The 16,126-nt window shown below is 43.5% G+C and overlaps 1 protein-coding gene across 4 annotated transcripts in view; it reads right to left on the reverse strand.

Annotated features, from left to right (window-relative positions):
• The window catches only part of ALMS1 (ALMS1 centrosome and basal body associated protein), a 124,817-nt gene that overhangs the window by 82,185 nt on the left and 26,506 nt on the right, over positions 1 to 16,126 (reverse strand). For all 4 annotated transcript variants that reach the window (XM_090035115.1, XM_090035113.1, XM_090035112.1 and 1 more), the window contains one exon: positions 7,178 to 7,370. In XM_090035115.1, the coding sequence (XP_089891241.1) occupies positions 7,178 to 7,370 (193 nt within the window). The remainder of the gene's footprint in view (positions 1 to 7,177; positions 7,371 to 16,126) is intronic.

Here is a 16,126-nt window from a genome sequence, read left to right on the forward strand (position 1 = left end):
AGCTTTCGGGCGCCGTCTCCCTTCATCAGGTATAGGGAGTCTCTGCTCTTCTGAGACTCCAAGGAAGTTTTTCTTGATGATGATGACATGGCCTCTTAGAAGGAAGAAACTACATTGCCATGAGCATTTTATATTAAACTGCACAATTCCCAGTTTTTCATCCAATAAAGAATAACCCTACATTGCAAAGATAACAAATAGAGTGATAAAAGCTAATGCATCCTTTTCTTCTCTAATGTTTATGGTTTTCCAGTGAAACCCCGCATCTTGCAAAAGGAAACGAAAGTGTTACATTTCCTTGATGTATTGAGTTGTAACTTTGGTGGTAGTGAGCCAGTAATAATACTGAACACACTCAGCTTCTGTAAAACCTGCTTGTAAATATTTAATTAAGCCTCACAACTCTGGGAAGTAGATAAATGTCTCCTTATTTTACAAAAGGGAACACTGGGGTAAAGAATGTCCTGTCTTGCTTTCACAGAGAAATAGCCTCAAGGCCATCACCACTGGTCAACAAGCAATTTAGCTGCACCAGTAACACTTTGCCTAGCCTACAAAACTGCACTGCATCAACAGACACTCTAAATGAGTCATACTACCTGCCATGATGTTAATCAGGGTTTGATCCTCAATGAAGATAATGACATTTTAACATCCTGCTGGTTAGTCATAATGGACTACAAGGTGCATTAGTAACATATTTGATATAACATTTCACAGAGGTTAAGACTGCTCTCATGACTCAGGTAAAAGAGGCTAATCAAAATAATGGTCCTGCTTTCTATGCAGAAGAGAGGTAATCATGGTTTTAAACTTGCTTTATCAGGAATAGCGTTCAAAATCTAATATTGTCTCAAGTGTTATTTGTCTGCCAAGAGTAGATGCTCATTGCTTTACGTGAACTCGTGGGTATATTGAATCATGTAATATAATCCTGGGTAAACTGATTACTCTAAAGTTAACTGAAACCAGTTGATGCAATGTTAAAGAAAGCAGTCCCTGATGCCCACGGCTAAAGTCTGTTTAACATCCCACCTTAGCTCATCAAGGTCCTGGCCTACATACAACAGGATCAAATGGAAGAGCAGAACTGATCTCAAAAAATCATCAAATTAAACCATCACCTCTGACACAGGAATAAGTATACCTCCATCATACTTGGCAGATTTTTATACTCTTTCTTTGGAGGTTTTTCAGAACAGATTCCACAACAACCCCAGGGTGTGGGTGTCACCACCACAATATTTAGGAAGGTTTTCCTAATATCCAACCTGAGCCATATGTCCCGCAAACCAGTTTCTTCTTCCGCTTCCTGCCATAGCTCCGCAGAATAATTGAGACTGATCCTATTAAAACAACCTTTTGTGTATGGGAAGATTTGTGTCCTCACGCTCAGCCTTCTCTTCTCTGGAAGAAACTGAGAATGCCCGGAACTATTCGGCATTCAGTAGGTCACAGAAAGTCGCAGATTTTTGTGTTTTTTAAATAGAGATTTCTTTCTGCGGAAGACTATGATCCCTGGTTATCAGCTACAATACCCAGAAGCAATTCCCCAGTTTGTAACTATATATTTGATTTTCTCTTCCTAAGTGCAGCATTTTGCGTGAGTCTTGACTAAACTTCATCATGCTGATTGTAGACCATGTCTCCAATTTGTCATTATCATTTTGAATCCTGAACCCGACATCCAAAGTGCTTGCAAACTCTCCTCCTTGCCCAGCCAGGTGTCCTCTGCAAATTTTAAGAATCCTCTCTTCCCATCATCCAAGCTGTTAATGACAATGTTGAATAGATCTGCCCCACTGACAGATCCCCACATGATCCCACATGAGATGCCCTCCAAGCATGAAAGGGAACCTTTGATGACTGCTCTGAGTGTGATTTTTGAATGAGTTGCACATCCAGTTTAGTGATTACATCTAAAGCATTTTTCCTTACCTTTCTTATGAGAACATCATATGGGATAGTGTCAAAAGCTGAACATCATATGGGATAGTGTCAAAAGTCTTAAAGAAATCAAGATAATCTCCCTCTACTGCTTCCCACCCCCCCACCCCTTTATCCACAGGGCTCATTACCTTCCGAAAGAAGGAAATTATATTAGTTTGACCTTAATACTCTTGATAAACTCACACTGCCTGTTTTTAAGAGCCAATTATCATCTCGGTCAGTGATGCTCAACCAGATTCCTGTGGCACCCTGGGGTACCTTGAGATCCTCTCAGGGGTCCTGTAGGGTGCCAGGCAACGTTAGCACTTTTAGGTGTGCAACATGATTCACAAGATAAACCCACAGTTTTCAACTAGGAAGCCAAAGTGTTAAAAAACCATTCTGCCCAACTGTGGTCTTTCCAAGCTCTTTGCAACAGAAGAGTTGCTCTATTATTTTTGTGTAGTCAAAAAATGAGTCAAGACTAGAAGCTGTCATTTTCCAAGGGCTGCCTTGAGCCTAAAAAAGGCTGAAAACCACTGGTCTAAGTACTTATGAACCGACGTGTTGCAGAATCTTTCCAGGCGTCAGAGTTAGGCTGGCTGGTCCATAAACATCCCCATGTCCTCTTTTTTTTTTTCCACTCCTTTGAAGATTAGTACGAGGTTTGCCCTTCTCTAGGCATCTCGGACCTCCCCTGTCTTCTCAGTTCTCAAAAGACAACCACTTTTACTTCAGAAATTACTTCAGCTTGTTCCATAAGCCCTCAATTTGGACACATCTAAATAGTTTTTTCTTTATACCGCCTGCTCTCCTGATAAATTCAAGTATCTAGTCATAATTATTTTTTCTTAAAAAGACTGACGCACAGAAGGTACCAAAGACTTCAGCCTTCTCAGCATCATCTGCTCTTTGTTCTCCCTTCCTGATTAGTAACCTCTTCAAATTTCCTCTTCTTACCTCCACTATATTTATACAATTGGGTTTTTTGCTGCCTTTTATGTCCCTTGTTAATTGAAACTCATTTGGTCCATCAGCCTTTCTGATTTTACCCCTACATGCATGCGCTATTCATTTACAAGCTTGCTAGGTTGTATGCCCTTGTTTCTATTTTTTGCTGGATTCCCTTTTGATTTTCAGGTCATTGAAGAGCTCCTGATGCAGCTATCTTAGTCTCTTAATATGCTTCCTATCTTCCTGTGCATCAAGATAGTTTATCATTGTACAGTTAAAGTGCAGGCTCCTTTAATAACAGCCAAGTCGCCTGCATTTCTTTATCCTTGAGATCATCTTCCCAAGAGACCCCACCTACCAGTTCCTTCAGTTTGCTGAAGTCTGCTTTTCCGAAGTTCATTATCCTTATTTTCCTGCCCCCCCCACACTTTTTCCCCCCCGAATAGCGAACTCTATCATTTAATGATCACTTTTCACCCAAATTCCCCTCTACCTTAGAGTCTCAAATCAATTCCTCACTGTTAGTCAGAACTAACTGTAAGGCAGCCGCTCCCCTTGCAGCTTCTATGTAATTCCTCGGTGTAAACAGCCCTGCGTGTAGGCAAGAGGAAGCTGGGTTTGTACTAACAGAGGATTTTTTTTTTAATTAAGCACTTTACAGATGCTTGGTTTATTGCATTTGTGCATAAAAAGGTCATCCAATTACAGAAAGTTCACCCACTACCCACCAGCACGCATGCACACACAATCAATTTTTCCATTTGATGTGCTCCTTTACATCCTTCTTAACCATCAGTGACTTCTGGTCACAAACCTCTTCAGGGGAAAAGTTTCACGTCATTTAAGTAATTGATCTGAATGCACTCCTTTGTCATAGCAGCCTTCCTGATGGCAAGCCTGCATTGCTGATGCTATTAGCAATGGTATACACCTGGATTATCAAGGCAAGCAAGGAAGACTGCTGATTCTTACTACAGAGGAGGATCAAACGCTGTCGAGTTCTGCAATTATGGCAGGAAAAATATGTTCCATACTCAGTTCAAACTGCCTGAATTGCTAACTGGCCATTATCAATTTGAACTCCACGAGCAATGTTCATTGAATCTGTTCAACATCTCAGCAGCATCAATTGTACATGAAAGACCACTGATGACTAAATGCAAGCTAGCCCGTCATCAGAGACTGCCACGAGAACTCAGAATAACTGATCAAAAACATGGGTGGTACATTGTTTTCAGGGTCTTTTCTCTTAAGAAATATGACCGGATTTAGTGCTTGAGATGCAAGAGGCTAATAAAATGTTGGCTTGAGAAAAAGCCTAAGACGGGCCGTTTTTCCACACAAATCTAAATTCATCTAAACTCTAAGAGGCACCCCTGCTGACTATATCCCAATCCTGAACCCCTCCTTAGCAGAGATTATACTAAATTGTGTGATGGTTTTATCAAGTTCCCAAACACTTTTTTTCTATGTGGCAAACAAAAACTTAAATTCTGAAGCCTGCAGGGGTGAAAAAACTAAATGCGATCTAGAAAACATGAAAGGACTGCAGTGAAGAATAGTTATAGAGTCCTTTAGAGCCACAGGCATGTATCAGGATCCATAAACACCGAATAACAATTCCTCAAGGGTAATCTGACAAACTGAAAGACAGTCAGACAAAAGGATTTGTTCAAAAATTGCAGCAATAAGGTATTTCATAGACATCAGGGCTGGAAGGGACCTCGGGAGATCATCGAGTCCAGCCCCCTGCCCAAAGGGCAGGAAGTCAGCTGGGGTCATAGGATCCCAGCAAGATAAGCATCCAATTTGCTCTTGAAGGTGTTCAATGTAGGCGCTTGAACCACCTCCGCTGGCAGACTGTTCCAGACCTTGGGGGCTCGGACAGGAAAGAAATTCTTCCTTATGTCCAGCCTGAAACGGTCTTGCAGGAGTTTGTGACCGCTCGACCTCGTCATCCCTTGGGGCGCTCTGCTGAACAGACGTTCCCCCAGATCTTGGTGGTCACCCCTGAGAAACTTGTAGGTGGCCATCAGATCACCCCTGAGCCTGCGCTTTTCCGAGCTAAAGAGCCCCGTGGCTCTCAGCCTGTCTGCATAAGGTCTGTTTTCCTGACCTCTGATCATGCCCGTGGCTCTTCTCTGGACTCTCTCAAACATCCCCACATCCTTTTTGAATTGTTGAGCCTAAAACTGGACGCAGTACTCCAGATGCGGCCCCACCAAGGCCGAGTACAAGGGGAGAATGACATCCTGGGATTTGCTCGAGAAGCATCTATGGATGCAAGCCAGCGTTTTGGTCGCTTTAGTAGCTGCAGCATTGCATTGCAGGCTCATGTTCATCTTGTGGTCAATGATGACCCCAAGTCTCTTTCTTCCGTAGTGCTAGCCAGAGTAGCACTGCCGAGCCTATAAGGGTGCTACAGGTTTTTCCTCCCAAGCTGGAGAACCTTGCATTTTTCGGTGTTAAACACCATCAGGTTCTCGTCCTCCCATTTGCTGAGCCTGTCTAGGTCAGGCTGGATCACCCGCCTGTCTTCTGGCATGGATGCTTTGCCCCAAAGTTTGGTGTCATCAGCGAACTTGACCAGTCCGCTTCTGACTCCAATGTCCACATCATTAATGAAGATGTTGAACAATAAAGGACAGAGCCTTGGGGGATCCCACTGGTCACAGGGTACCATGATGAGTAACTTCCATCTGTTACTACCCTCTAGGTTCGACCACGGAGCCAAATTTCCAGCCAGCGGACTGTGGTAGACCCAAGGCCACAATTGGCTAGTTTCACCAAGAGGTGATCATGGGATACCAGATCGAAGGCTTTTTTGAAGTCAAGCTATATGACATCAATCCTTCTCTCTTGTCCAGGTGATAGGTCACCTGGTCATAGAGGGAAATGAGATTGGTCAAGCAAGACCTACCCGCAACAAACCCGTGCTGGCTGTCCCTCAGGATGTTGATGTCGGCCAGTCCATTAAGGATGGCCTCTTTAATAAACTCTTCTAAGATCTTCCCCAGGATAGAAGTCAGGCAGATGGGCCTATAGTTTGCCGGATACACTCTCCTCGCTTTCTTGAAGATCGGCACCACATTGGCCTTCTTCCAGTCTTCGGGCACTGCACCAGAGCGCCAGGAGCTCTCGAAGACCCGTGCCAGGGGCTGGGCTATGATGCTCGCCAGCTCCTTGAGTACCCTGGGGTGCAGATTGTCAGGGCCGGCTGACTTGAAGGTATCCAGCTTCTCAAGAAAGTTCCTTCATGAGGGCAGCATTGATGGAGGGCAGGGGATCTCCTTCACCCGGACCTCCCTGTCCCGTGGCGGGCATGGGCGTCCCATGGGACTGATGAAAGACCGATGCAAAGTATCCATTTAATAGGTTGGCTTTTTCCTGGGCGTCAGTTGTCAGTTGCCCCATCTGGTTTAGCAGGGTCCAATGTTGCCCTTGCTTTTCCTCTGGCTCCCCAGTATCTGAAAAGGGACTTTTTATTGTCCTTGATGCTCAAAGCTAGTTGGAGTTCAATCACAGCCTTGGCTTTCCTCATTTGCTCCCTGCAGAATAATCCTCCTTGGAGGTGAATCCCATCCTCCATCCTTTGTAGGCCTTTCTTTTTAGCCTCAGGAGGTCTGCTAGGTCCCTGGAGAGCCAGGGATACAATTATTCAGAAATCATTATTCAAATACCTGAAAATTTAAAATAGGCACATCAAAAGACACTGACCCAGCTGAAGAGCAATAATGGCCTGTATGTTAACACAACACCTGTCATCCAAGATTAAGAGCGTGTTACCAATTGTACATAAGTTATCATTTTGTCCCCTCCACACATATTTTCCCACCCTCCACAACTACAGAGAAAAAGACAACTTTATCTAATTCAGGAAACACTTTTTTAAACAGGCAAGTCTATACATCTATCAGATTATGTTTTATGTTTTTAAAAATTAATATTTAACCTTCAAGCCAGTCATGTCAGCATTACTCTGCCTTTACAAGTCAGGACAGTAAGGAAGAGCCATTTAGTAACTTGTCCTAGAACCACAGAACAAGGCAGTCGCATTAACAGGATTAGAAGAAGTCTGACTACTTACAGAGAGGGAAATTTTAGTAATGGCTCAAAAGAGAATTGGACAAATGGTCAGGGTCCATCTGTCTATCTTGCACATTACTGCAAAGATGATAACAAAGATCCATGTTGAAACACTTTGAACTTAGATGTAATAAATCAACTTCATGTTAAGTATCATGACTGGTCAGCAACCATTTAATTTTTTTTTTTTTATGATTCCTCAATATACCTGGCAGCGGGTTGTGCGTCACATCTTCATACTGTGTCCCAGGCTCTTCTGTCAGCGACAACGAACCCTCCTCTAAGGTAGGGAACTCAGTCAGGTTGTTTTCACCTGTGGTCAAGTCCACTCTCGTGCCCAATGCTGGCATGAGATGGCTGGCATCCGCTTCTGCTGGGAGCTGATACCATGGTTCCATTCCCTAAAACAATGGAGACAACAAAAAGAAAATAATCTCCATTTTTTTTTTAACTAGTCTACTTGATTTTTCACAAGCAGAAGTCAGATGACTTAACAGTTTCATGCAATATATTGCAAATAAAACTAAATAAATAAACCTCCAAAAACCCTAAACAACACCCCCTGGAAAAAACTGCATTTACTTGAATATATAACACCACCAAATATAAGATGACTCCCCCATGGGCGACGGGTGCCTCCCAAGTCTGGGGGGGTACCAGATTGCCAATGTGGGGGGGGGGGGGGGCGTAGCCAGTACCCGATCCCTGAGCCAGCGGCAAAACCAGAAGTGCGCTTCCGGGTTTTGTGGCTGGTGCTTCCAGGGAGTATACAGCTGATCTCAGGGGGTGCACATGCACCCCCTACACATCACCAATGGACTCCCCAATAATTAGATGCAATATGTGAAAAAATGTATATATATTATAATTTTCCAGGTATAGAATCTAATTATTGGAGGTTTGCCTTGATTTCTTCTCCCTGCCACTGCTACAGCAGGGAAAATAAATCTGGGGGATAAAGCAGCCCTCTGCCTCCCACCCCCAACTTCTCCCTGTAGCCCCTTCTCCCCTCCTCACTGTCAGACCCTGCCCTCCTTGAGCATACAGAAGTGAGGGGCAAATCTGGAAACAATGACCTTCAAACAAATATAACTGTACATAATTTGCCTATATGCAAATTACTACAGGTATCCATTGACTTCTTTCATCCAGAATTGATGAATTTTGCTTTTGAAACAGCTACAAGTTTTAGCATGGGTACTCCACAAAGACACATTTAAGTAGGACTTCTGTATCTACTTATATATAGTAGAAACGATGCATGACATTAGTCCAAAGACAAAAGGCTTGTGATCTTCCACATAATTCATCAGGCTGGGCCCTAACAGTCAACAGCATTTCAAGCCACGGTTGAGCTCCAGAGCTGACGGAGCTAGGCATGTTCAGGTTATGGAAAAAGTGCTTGAGAAGGGACATGTTAGAAGACTTCAAATACTTGAAGAGCTCCCATAAAAAAGAGGGAAAGCACCTGTTCTCTCTTGCTGCAGAAAGGAGGACACGGGCCAATGGCTTGAAGTTGCAGCAAAGTTGGTTTAAATTGGATTTCCAGAAAAATGTCTTCACTGTTAGAGATGGTAAAATAGATACCTAAGGAAGGTGTGGGCTCTCTATCACTAGAGGTGTTCAGGAAGAGGTTGGACAGCCAGTGGTCAGGGATGATCTAGGTGTAACTATGCCTATGTTCTTTCATGGGTATTTCCCATGCTTCTGGGCTTTGCTGGTTTCCCCTGTCCCCCTTCTACCCACTTTTCCGTTGTGTCAGGATGTTTTTAAGGCTTCCTCAGAGGCACTGGGTGCTGTCTACAACCAAGACTGGGGACTCTGCTGGGCTGTGCCAGTGCTCCTGCTGGAACCAAAGCCAGAGGTTCCTGGCTAGAGGGTTTTGCCCCTCTGCTCAGGGTCAGACTGATTGACAAATTTGGGGTCAAGAAGGAATTTTACCCCATGATCAGATAGGCAAAAACCCTCATAGTCCATACCAATCTCTGTAGCAGGGGCATGGCCCTTTACCCAGGACCTCTTGAGCATATAATGACCTTTTATAGAAGCAGAACACTGATCATGGTTCCCCTGCTTTACCTGTGGCAGGGATGAAAACAGTTTTATGTAGAATTTAGATTATGGTTTGTATGGGGTGGTTTGGATAGGGATGATCCTGCCTCAGGCAGGGGTTGGACTAGAAGTGACCTCTAGAGGTCCCTTTGAGCCCTACTTCTCTAGGACTCCGCACTGCTCAGTATGTGTGTGTACTCCAGATACCCCTACCCGCCCCCCACAAAGGATCCATGTGCCAATTAGCCCCACCACTCACAAATGAAACCAGGTGTTTGTCATCAATCCTGGGATCCTCCAAAATGTAAACACAGTTGAAGTGCAGGGCAACCTGATCGGTCTCCACCTCAAGGAGCTAATCATGTGCGCCAAGCTGAGAGTAGAGGTGACAGAAGGATGCTGGGTGAACTGTTTGGGGGCCCATTTGATAATGTTTGCTAGACAGTTTTGTCTGGTGAAGAAATAGGAATGATTGGGAAAGAAAAGATCAGCTCAGTTGTGGAAGTGAAGAGGAAATCAAAATGTATTCAATGTAGTGGCTCACCATGACTCAACAAGAGGCAGCGTTGAGGAGGACTGCACACAATGGGCACTAGCCTATATCTTTTTCAGATTGGCTGCACTAACCTATCTTAGTATGGGAGCGGACAGTGATAGCTAAGAGGGCGATGAGACAACCGGACCTGGAGCCAGCAACAATGACAGCAGCAAGCAGTGACAGCAGAAGCAACACTGACAATGACAGTGAATAAACAGAGTATAAACCCCAAAATTGGGGTTAGAACTAAAAGACACCACGATTGAGGTAGGGAGAGGACTGTGGACAGGTGCGCAGGAGCAGAAGTGCACTTACTGTAACAGGTGCAGGGGTTTTGAATGTAGGTTATGGTGTGTGAAGAAAAGTTCTTCCTAGATGATGAGTATAGTATTTTTTTTTTTCTTTTTTTTTTCTTTTTTTTTTTTTTTTTTTAAAGTGTGGGGGTATCCGAATTCCAAAACCTCCAGCCTTAGGCTTGCACATAGGATGCCTGCCAGTGGTTCTGGGGGTATATGAAGTCCCAGGGTGACAGCCTGGATGGAGGATGCTCGCCAGTTGTAGTGCCATATATGGTGTTTAGAATGATTAAGTTCTGCCTGCTCAATCAATATGGTTTTTTGAACAACTGAGTTCTGCTCAATTAATATGATTTGGAAATGATATGGCTGATTTGACATGAAACACGAAAAAAGTGGACCCAATATGGGCCATGTGTTTAATAATCATGCTTAGAGTTGGCTGCATTTAATCAGCTTCATAACTGGTTTCCATTACTGCTCGCATGCTGCTTTTGGCAGCAGTTTAATGATAAACAATGTATTTAATGAGGTTTCCTTGTCTGTAAGTATTAGACAAGGGTCTTTTTCACCATGCTGATTGGGGGAGGGGAGGGCAGGGGACTTCATCTTGTATTTGAGGTAAATATAGTAGTAATCATCAAAACAGACTTTCTGGTACTCTCAACAACGTTATAAAAGGCTATGCCCCTTTACCACTCATCATTGGTCAAATCCCTTGTGGGATGACTGTTTAAAAGAAAGAATGACTTTTTGGGATATCAGATTCTTTGGAGGGCCTCCAAACCCCAGAACCAAGGGTTATTTTACCATTTAAGTGGGGCAAAATGTGGCATCAGAAGTCTAATGAAAAGTCAGAAACATTATGCGATTTAAAAAAAAAAAAAAACAACAACACTACAGTACATAATAAACCTAATGAAAGATCTCATTCACAATACTAGAACAGAAGGTACCATAAACTGCAGGGGCAGAAAGCCTTCAAAACCTTACTGCCAAGTCCACTGTTTAAAAGAATGCACAGACAGCAACGTTTTTGGACAGAGTGCCAAAAAAACCCACAAACTCGGCTTGTAAGATGTTGGGGTGCCAGGAGCGGATGACAGGGGAGCTGCGAGAGGCCCAATCCTTCTTGTGGCAGTACAGCCCTGTCCCCTTCCCTGCCATCCAGCCCAAGGTGCGCGTACCAAGCAAAATGCATTCTCGTGCCACATTCTAGCACCCGTGACTGGTTGCCTACCCTTGGCATAAGAGGTAAATGCAGAGAGCCGAGGGGAAATATAAAAAAGGCTGTAAAGGAAATCTGGAGAGACAAGGAAGAGGAATAAGCTTAAAACTCTATACCTGGATATGCAGAAGGTAGTCTCCACGGTCCCTACTAACTCATTTAGAAGACATTGAATTTCATAGGCAACAGCCTAATTTCTCAGATGCTATGAATGGACTTGCAGAACGCAGGGGTAAGAAAGAAGTCAAGTAATTTAAATACCAAGGATAGGAAATGGGAGGAAAGGAGGCACAGCTGAGAGAGGAGAAAGTGGGTTGAAGAGATCAAAAGAGAGAAACAGCAGTTAACCCACTGAAGGACATCGGGGTTATAAAAGCTAGCCCTGGTACTGGGATAAGAATCTATACTTAACACAGTCCGGTCTGTGAATGATTTCTTGTTCCACAATTTTGTGTTCATCTTAGTTTGTAGAAGTTTTTTTGCTCCAGAACAGCCACTTGAAGGTCAGTGATGAATGTCCAGGGATGTTCAAGTGTTCTCCCACAGGCTTTTGTACCTTTCTGGAACTGAAGCCATTCCCGCACATGTGGATGTGAAAGCCTCAGGCTCTATGCCTCACCTGTCTCTCCGCATCTCAGTGATAGGCACCTCCTACAGACAGAGAGGTACCAAAACACCTCCTACAGACAAGAAGAGTCTGGTACTCTTGCTCTGGAAGGTCTCATGGGATCTGCCTGAACAATGGGTCTAGCCCTAGCAAAGCTAGCATGCCAAGCTAATATTCAGCAATTTGTTTAACCACACAGAATATTATATACATCACATTCTTCCCAAAATAAATGGACTGAAAGCATGGTTTCAAAGGAATCCAGTTAATGCTGCAAAACGTTTCCTAGGCAAAAATTCTACCATTTTAAAAACATCAAAGGTTGAACAAAAACTGCAAAATGAATAGCTAAAGTATCCCAGCATTTTCCCACCACCACGTAATCCCTCATCGTTTATTATCAGTCCACCAATCTCACCTTACTCACCCAAGCTGGGCACAGCCTTCAAACAAAAGTTTGAAAAGAAACACAAGGGTCAAAACAACAAACCTCTACAAGATTATATAAACTTTTAGGTCTTTACCCAGGGATCAGTGTCCAGTATAATCTAATCATTTGTTATCGGAGCCTTGCATATAGCTTTGTATATTTTACGACAAGACATCGTGTAACTGCAGTGTAAATCAGCTGGAGCAGAACAGATAAAAACATTTTATGGAAGGTGATAAACTGCCTGCATTTCTCACCGAGATGGGCAGCATAATTTGATGGGGGGAGAGCAAGTGAAGGAGCAAATGGTCCAAGTGAAGTGGCCGAACACCTTCACCTTCATTTCCAGACTTTAAAAACTTCCCGAGTTTCTCTGAAAATTGAAAAGAGCTATTCTATGGGAATTGCCATATTTTCTGAGCATCAACTAACTAGTTTCCAATGACAAACACTTTCATAGGACCATAGGCGTGAAAGAGACCTTCTGGTCGCTGACCCCAGGCTCATGCTATCCCACTTCCAAACTTAACTGGTCACTTAACTGCCTTCCAACGAACACAACAGTCTGGTCCTTTCTTTACTACGTGACACTACAGGGCATCTGGGGACAGCAGACTCACAAATCAGCCCTGACTTGAGAGAGAGAGCAGGGGCTACAAATCAGCAAATCCCAAGCAGCAAACTTGGGCCCTTCCCATCAAGCATCTAAGCTTAATTTAAGGAATCCCATTTAAATAACCTAAACAAAGGCCTGAAATTGCAGCAAGGGAGGTTTCTGTTAGATATTATGAAAAACTCTCTCACTAGGAGGGTGGTGAAGCACTGGAACAGGTTGCCCGGAGGGGTGGTGGACTCTCTCTCCATCCTTGGAAGACCCAGGTAGACAAAGCCTTAGCTGAGATGATGTAGTTGGGGCTGGTCCTGCTTTGAGCAGGTCCCTTCAACCCTCATTTTCTATGATACCAAGCATAAAAAACCACCACAAAGGAAATCCAGTGGACTTCCTAAATGAGGAATTACCCAGGGATCCTACAATTGCAAAAGACCTGCCTCCGAGACAAACCAAACTGAACCCCTCAGCCACAAGCAACAGGAACTTTGATGATGTCAAAAGCCCTAGTATGACTGGGTAAATGGGCCAACTTGCACCGTTTAGTACAGTGCCAACAAGCTGGCGAGTGAACACAGCCCTTCATACGTGGGGATGTGGCAGGTACAGTGTTTTTCAACTCGCCTTCAAAATTCATCTCACTCTGAATTCCTTTGGTTAATTATGGGAAATTTTAAAATCCTTTTGTTTCACCTTTAAACATAATACAGCACCTTCTATTTTAAGTATGTGACCGTTCTAGCAACTTATTAAAAGAATTTCCAGTGGGATTATTGAGGAAGTAATTACACAGATGTATTTTAATTATGGAAAGGGCACAGAACAGCTTTCAGTGCAGGAATATAGAGTATTAAAGCCATATACGATGTACCAAGCAACACTACTACCATTAACACAAATTCGTATAATTTATAACTGCAGAAATATTAATATAAATGAAGAAATAATGCCTCGCTCTATTGCATTTAATCTAAAACTTGCACACGGTCAGTAGAAAGAAAATAGCCTCCAGACTCAGGGTTATTTCTACCTTTTGAGATGCAAATGACGTGTCCAGAGGCTGTTGTTTTCTTGAGCTAGAATTTGCCTACAAGAAGTACAGCCCCCAACCCTAATTCTGCCAGGCATTAAGAAGTGGGTTTTTTTAAACTGATTCAACAATTTCTTCAAAGAACTGTAAGCTTAGGATGTAATATTTATGGCAGTAAATATTTGGCTCTGAACCCTGCAAGTAAGGCTATAATGAGCATCAAGCGAGCTGAAGGCAGTTATTTAAAATTGCAATGTAATAAACTTTACTGGACAAAGCAATAAACGTAATAGAGCTTAGGTTAGAACATGAACTGTTCATAAGCAAATCTGATTATTGGTGCTAGTCTGACAAGTCTGTTGCCGCAGATCATATCAATGCATAAAGAATTCAAAGGGAGGGTCCTGAGTTTCCACAAGATCCAATACTTTGTACTATTCCCAAGTGCCACTACACATGGGAGTGACATTCCCCAGGGGAGGAGAGGGGAGAAAGATATTAGGATGCTGGATGACACTTCCAGATGAAAAATAAAACACAAAAACAAAAAAGAAGTGTAAAGATAAAGACACGCCACTGTGGGTTCCCCTTGTGCTGCCAGGTCATATCACAGCCCATCTCTGAGAACAAAAGGCACAACATCATTCAGTGAGTCTCCACTGAGAGCTCCTCTTTGATCGCTGTCACTCAGTTGGCTCTTAATCCATTTAACAGGTGATAACTCAATATCGTAGCTTGTGAGATCAGAATGCCTTGCAGAACAAAGCCAGTGCCTTACAAGCATCAGTCATATCTGTGCACTTACCTTTATCAAGAACATCTATCATCTCAATGAAGAATTAGGTCTTCTTGACTAAACCTGATGATTTCACCAATAATGCCAGGTTGGCTGGCATTACTTATATTTCCAGCCATTCATTTTATCCCTAGCCTTTCATTTCTATTAGCTGAATCCCATCTCAGCTTTGCCACTACTTTGCCCAGGGTATGTGTCAGGCTACAAATTATTCCAGTCATCATGTGGGTGCTTTTACTAAATGTGACACAACCCTCAAGAATCCAAGGATTTATAAAACCTGGATATCAGGAAACCCAAAGGTCACTCAGCCAACTCTTTTAGAACTCTTGAGCATAAGCTACCTCACCTGATTGCTTAAAAAAAGCTTTAAGCCTGGCTCCCATTTCCAGATAACAGCAATCCAGCTCTCTCCTTTGTCCTATGGGACATCTTTGTGGCTAGTTTGCCATTTTATGCCATAATAAATTGTTTGACTATTGGCATGTTACTGTTAATTATATAATAAATGTAACATCGGGGGGGGAGGCTTTACCTTTGTGCTAGGTAGCTCACACTGCTTTGAAAATGAAGTGTGCTATCTCACATTTAGAATGGAAACAAGCCATCACCTGATGCCTCATTTGTGCCACCATAAAATTTTTTATGGTGGCACAAATGCTGAGCAAATAGATGTCCTTACCCTTTGTTGCACCACATGAAAGAAAAATCATTGGTGTAACAAAAGGTGGTATTAGACTCTGCTACTTTATGTGGTGTTTTCCCTGCTCAGCCAGACCTGCAGGTCTGCCGGGGCAAGGAAAACCCTGCTCTCCCCCACCGAGCCTAGCCCCCAATCAGACCCCGCAGTGGGATTTCCACCTGCATGTCTGCCAGTATGAAGGGGAGCAGTCCCTTACTGAGAGGAATCCTGGCAAACATGGAGAAAGGGACCCCTGTTCAACACCCTGTCTCCAGACATGTAGATGCATACAGGGAAATCTCCTACAGGGGATTTACCTGCTCCCCAACATGGGGGAGCACTTCTGCAAGTGTGGATTTTCCCTGGCTTGCAGATGCACCCCAACTGCAGACATCTACCAACATCCCTGGAGCACGATCAGCTGTGCCATGGTACATCGCAGCACAGCTGATCACTCTTCACTGAAGATGTCTGTTGCTAGCCTTAATGCACATGCAGAGTGACCAGACAGGGAGTCAGCGGGCACGTCTACATGTACATTAATGCACCATAGCTACTGCGCATTAAGTTTTGGATAACCAAGTAGTAAATCAATGTCCAGTAACTCGCGCTACTGCACAGTCGTACCAGCACACAGGTTTTTAGTGAAGCTTACAGCGCAGTAGCCTAACACTACAGCGCAGTAGCCTAACAGCATGGGTTCTGCCCGGCACACTACTGCGCAGTGTTACTAGGCTACTGCACAGTTAGCATCTTGTGTAAACGTGCCCAGTGTGTTGTAGTTACTATGTGGTAAATTCACAACCTAGCTACTATGCTGTAATGTCCCACATGCAGACAAGCCTATTCTTCAGAGTTGATATGCCCATACCTCCCCCTTAAAAGCCA

This window comes from Crocodylus siamensis, chromosome 2 (assembly GCF_052110815.1).
Source record: "Crocodylus siamensis isolate JL-2025a chromosome 2, ASM5211081v1, whole genome shotgun sequence".
In the NCBI taxonomy this organism is placed as follows: Eukaryota; Metazoa; Chordata; order Crocodylia; family Crocodylidae; genus Crocodylus; species Crocodylus siamensis.